This window comes from Oncorhynchus keta, chromosome 1 (genome assembly GCF_023373465.1).
Source record: "Oncorhynchus keta strain PuntledgeMale-10-30-2019 chromosome 1, Oket_V2, whole genome shotgun sequence".
NCBI lineage: Eukaryota > Metazoa > Chordata > Actinopteri > Salmoniformes > Salmonidae > Oncorhynchus > Oncorhynchus keta.
In genome coordinates this window covers 77,777,216-77,783,215 of record NC_068421.1, presented here as the reverse complement: position 1 = coordinate 77,783,215, position 6,000 = coordinate 77,777,216, and the positions used below count along the sequence as shown (strand labels likewise).

Below are 6,000 nucleotides of genomic sequence, written 5' to 3'. Positions count from 1 at the left end.
GAGAAGTGGGTAGGCCACAGAGAAGTGGGTAGGCCACAGAGAAGTGGGTAGGCCAGAGAGAAGTGGGTAGGCCACAGAGAAGTGGGTAGGCCACAGAGAAGTGGGTAGGCCACAGAGAAGTGGGTAGGCCACAGAGAAGTGGGTAGGCCACAGAGAAGTGGGTAGGCCACAGAGAAGTGGGTAGGCCACAGAGAAGTGGGTAGGCCAGAGAGAAGTGGGTAGACCACAGAGAAGTGGGTAGGCCACAGAGAAGTGGGTAGGCCACAGAGAAGTGGGTAGGCCACAGAGAAGTGGGTAGGCCACAGAGAAGTGGGTAGGCCAGAGAGAAGTGGGTAGGCCAGAGAGAAGTGGGTAGGCCAGAGAGAAGTGGGTAGGCCAGAGAGAAGTGGGTAGGCCACAGAGAAGTGGGTAGGCCAGAGAGAAGTGGGTAGGCCCACAGAGAAGTGGATAGGCCCACAGAGAAGTGGGTAAGCCCACAGAGAAGTGGGTAAGCCCACAGAGAAGTGGGTAGGCCCACAGAGACGTTCTCGTTAAAACACCCCTCTCTCGTCAGTGTCACCCCCCACCACCGCCCCACCATGTGTAACTCTGTGTTGTCTGTTCACACTGCTATGCTTTATCTTGGCCAGGTCGCAGTTGCAAATGAGAACTTGTTCTCAACTAGCCTACCTGGTTAAATAAAGGTGAAATTAAAAATCAATTAAAAAAACATGAGGAGTCTTGCTGTCAGACATGGCAACACGCCAAGCTTTGCATCTTCATAAAGAAAGAGACAAACACACAAACACTTACCTATCACACAAACAAGCTGCACTAACCTATCGCCAACACTCACAACACTAACCTATCGCCTACTGTTCCTTTCATCTCTCCAGTCCCCTCTCCCTGCTGGCACCATTACGTTAACACAAACACTGCATTTCTGTCATCATTCACAGCACCAGGCAGACATTCCCTCAGAGTGCACTACTTCTGGCCTGAGCCCAGTGCCATTTGGGGAGCAATGATGCACTGTTTCAGGGGTTTTTGGGGCATGGGTGAGTGGTGGGAAAGTGGAGTGCTGTCTGTGGCCTCACAGCAAGCAGCCCTCTCCCTCCTCTCATTCCCTCCCTCTCTCTGTTTTATATTTTGGCAGGCTATCACAAGAGGCTTCATGCAGATCACATATTTCGGCCTCAAAAGATCTTGGAAAACATTACCCCCATAATGCTGTTGCTGTGTGTTTGTGTGTCTGTGTAGGAGTGTCTCCACCAGTCTTACCTCTACGTAGTCCTTGGCGTGGCCCCAGTCTCTCTTGGAGTCCAGGTTACCCAGACTAAAGCTCTCCAGCTGGCCCAGGTGAATCTTCGCCACAGAACGACTGATCTTACGCGTCACGAAGTTCGCTCCTGGGAGGGAGGGGGAGAGAGACAAAAACAGAAAGAGGAGAGAATATTAGCAAAGTCATGGCCGAACAATCAAAACACAACCGTTAACCCCCCCACCGCGGCCGTCTGTCTCCTCGTCACTGCATTGGACCTGGGTCCACTAGAACTGGGTTCAAATACCCAAAGCAAAATCAAATACATGTTATTAGTCACATGCTCCGAATACAACAGCTGTAGACCTTACCATGAAATGCTTACTTATTTGAACCCAGGTCTAGGTCCACCACAACCAGCCAAGAAGCCACCAGCGAATATATATATATATATATATATATATATATACACACACACACAATAGACCTATATATAAATCTAGGCTATAACGCAATGTTGGTCTAGCAACACAAATATCACCAGAGGAGTTCCATTGGTCAAGATGGAACAAAACAGGACCGTCAGATGGAGGGGAGCACTAACACACACACACACACACACAAATACACGTACTAACACTAACACACGCACACACACACACAAATACACGTACTCACACACACACACACACACACACACACACACACACACACACACACACACGTACTAACACTAACACACGCACACACAAATACACGTACTAACACTAACACACACACACACAAATACACGTACTAACACTAACACACGCACTAACACACACACACACACACACACACAAATACACGTACTAACACACGCACGCACTAACACACACACAAATACACATACTAACACACGCACTAACACACACACTAACACACACACGCACACACTAACACACACACACACGTACTAACACGCACTAACACACACGCACTAACACACACGCACACGCACTAACACACACGCACTCACACACACACACGCACTAACACACACACACTAACACACACACGCACTAACACACACACGCACTAACACACACACGCACACACAAATACACGTACTAACACACGCACTAACACACACACTAACACACGCACTAACATACGCACTAACACACACACGAACACACACACGAACACACACACGAACACACACACGAACACACGCACAGACACACACACAAATACACGCACTAACACACACACGCACTAACACACACACACACAAATACATGCACTAACACACACACTAACACACACACGAAAATACACACTAACACACAAATACACGTACTAACACTAACACTAACACACACACACACGCACGCACTAACACACAAATACACACTAACACACACAAATAAGACACTAACACACACACACACACACACACACACACACGCACACACACACACACACACACACACACACGCACACACGCACACACACGCAGACAGCTAACACACACGCATTAACACACACACACACACGCACAACACACACACACACACGCATTAACACACACAGACACGCATTAACACACGCATACACGCATTAACACACGCAGACACGCATAACACGCAGACAACACACGCAGACACGCACTAACACACGCAGACACGCACTAACACACGCAGACACGCACACGCACACGCACTAACACACGCAGACACGCACTAACACACGCAGACACGCACTAACACACGCAGACACGCACACACGCAGACACGCACTTAACACACGCAGACACGCACACGCAGACACGCACTAACACACGCAGACACGCACTAACACACGCAGACACGCACTAACACACGCAGACACGCACTAACATACGCAGACACGCACGCAGACACGCACTAACACACGCAGACACGCATTAACACACGCAGACACGCACTAACACACGCACACGCACTAACGCACACGCAGACACGCAGACACGCACTAACACACGCAGACACGCACTAACACACGCAGACACGCACTAACACACGCAGACACGCACTAACACACGCAGACACGCACTAACACACGCACACGCACTAACACGCACACGCACTAACACACGCAGACACGCACTAACACACGCAGACACGCACAACACACGCAGACACGCATAACACACGCAGACACGCACTAACACACGCAGACACGCACTAACACACGCAGACACGCACTAACACACGCAGACACGCACTAACACACGCAGACACGCACACGCACACGCAACACACGCAGACACGCACTAACACACGCAGACACGCACTAACACACGCAGACACGCACTAACACACGCAGACACGCACTAACACACGCAGACACGCACTAACACACGCAGACACGCACTAACACACACGCAGCAGACACGCACTAACACACACGCAGCAGACACGCATTAACACACGCAGACACGCACTAACACACGCAGACACGCACTAACACACGCAGACACGCACTAACACACGCAGACACGCACTAACACACGCACTAGACACGCACACGCAGACACGCACTACACACGCACGCACTAACACGCACGCACTAACACACGCAGACACGCACAACACACGCAGACACACACGCAGACACGCATTAACACACGCAGACACGCATTAACACACGCAGACACGCACTAACACACGCAGACACGCACTAACACACGCAGACACGCACTAACACACGCAGACACGCACTAACACACGCAGACACGCATTAACACACGCAGACACGCACTAACACACGCAGACACGCACTAACACACGCAGACACGCACTAACACACGCAGACACGCACGCAGACACGCATAACACGCAGACGCGCACAACACACGCAGACACGCACTAACACACGCAGACACGCACTAACACACGCAGACACGCACTAACACACGCACTACACGCACAACGCAGACACGCACTTAACACACGCAGACACGCACTAACACACGCAGACACGCATTAACACACGCAGACACGCATTAACACACGCAGACACGCACTAACACACGCAGACACGCAGACACGCACTAACACACGCAGACACGCACTAACACACGCAGACACGCACTAACACACGCAGACACGCACTAACACACACGCACTAACACACGCACACGCACTTAACACACGCAGACACGCACTAACACACGCAGACACGCATTAACACACGCAGACACGCACTAACACACGCAGACACGCACTAACACACGCAGACACGCACTAACACACGCAGACACGCACACACGCACACGCACTAACACACGCAGACACACGCACTACACGCACTAACACACGCAGACACGCAGACACGCACTAACACACGCAGACACGCACTAACACACGCAGACACGCACTAACACACGCAGACACGCACTAACACACGCACACGCAGACACACACGCAGACACGCACTAACACACGCAGACACGCACTAACACACGCAGACACGCACTAACACACGCAGACACGCACTAACACACGCAGACACGCACTAACACACGCACTAACACACGCAGACACGCACTAACACACGCAGACACGCACTAACACACGCAGACACGCACTAACACACGCAGACACGCACGCACACGCACTAACACACGCAGACACGCACTAACACACGCAGACACGCACTAACACACGCAGACACGCACTAACACACGCAGACACGCACTAACACACGCAGACACGCACACTAACACACACGCACTAACACACGCAGACACGCACTAACACACGCAGACACGCAGACACGCAACACACGCAGACACGCACTAACACACGCAGACACGCACAACACACGCAGACACGCACTAACACACGCAGACACGCACTAACACACGCAGACACGCATTAACACACGCAGACACGCACTAACACACGCAGACACGCACTAACACACGCAGACACGCACACGCACACGCACTAACACACGCAGACACGCATTAACACACGCAGACACGCACTAACACACGCAGACACGCACTAACACACGCAGACACGCACTAACACACGCAGACACGCACTAACACACGCAGACACGCACTAACACACGCAGACACGCACTAACACACGCAGACACGCATTAACACACGCAGACACGCACTAACACACGCAGACACGCACTAACACACGCAGACACGCACTAACACACGCAGACACGCACTAACACACGCAGACACGCACTAACACGCGCAGACACGCACTAACACGCAGACACGCAGACACACGCAGACACGCACTAACACACGCAGACACACGCACTAACACACGCAGACACGCACTAACACACGCAGACACGCACTAACACACGCAGACACGCACTAACACACGCAGACACGCACTAACACACGCAGACACGCACTAACACACGCAGACACGCACTAACACACGCAGACACGCACTAACACACACACGCACTAACACACGCAGACACGCACTAACACACGCAGACACGCACTAACACACGCAGACACGCACTAACACACGCAGACACGCACTAACACACGCAGACACGCACTAACACACGCAGACACGCACTAACACACGCAGACACGCACTAACACACGCAGACACGCACTAACACGCACGCACACACGCAGACACGCACTAACACACGCAGACACGCACTAACACACGCAGACACGCAGACACGCACTAACACACGCAGACACGCACTAACACACGCAGACACGCACTAACACACGCAGA

General features: G+C 52.0%; 1 protein-coding gene across 4 annotated transcripts in view; it reads right to left on the bottom strand.

Annotated features, from left to right (window-relative positions):
• Positions 1-6,000, bottom strand: part of gmds (GDP-mannose 4,6-dehydratase) — a 273,238-nt gene that overhangs the window by 175,828 nt on the left and 91,410 nt on the right. For all 4 annotated transcript variants that reach the window (XM_052461433.1, XM_052461429.1, XM_052461437.1 and 1 more), the window contains one exon: positions 1,261-1,388. In XM_052461433.1, the coding sequence (XP_052317393.1) occupies positions 1,261-1,388 (128 nt within the window). The remainder of the gene's footprint in view (positions 1-1,260; positions 1,389-6,000) is intronic.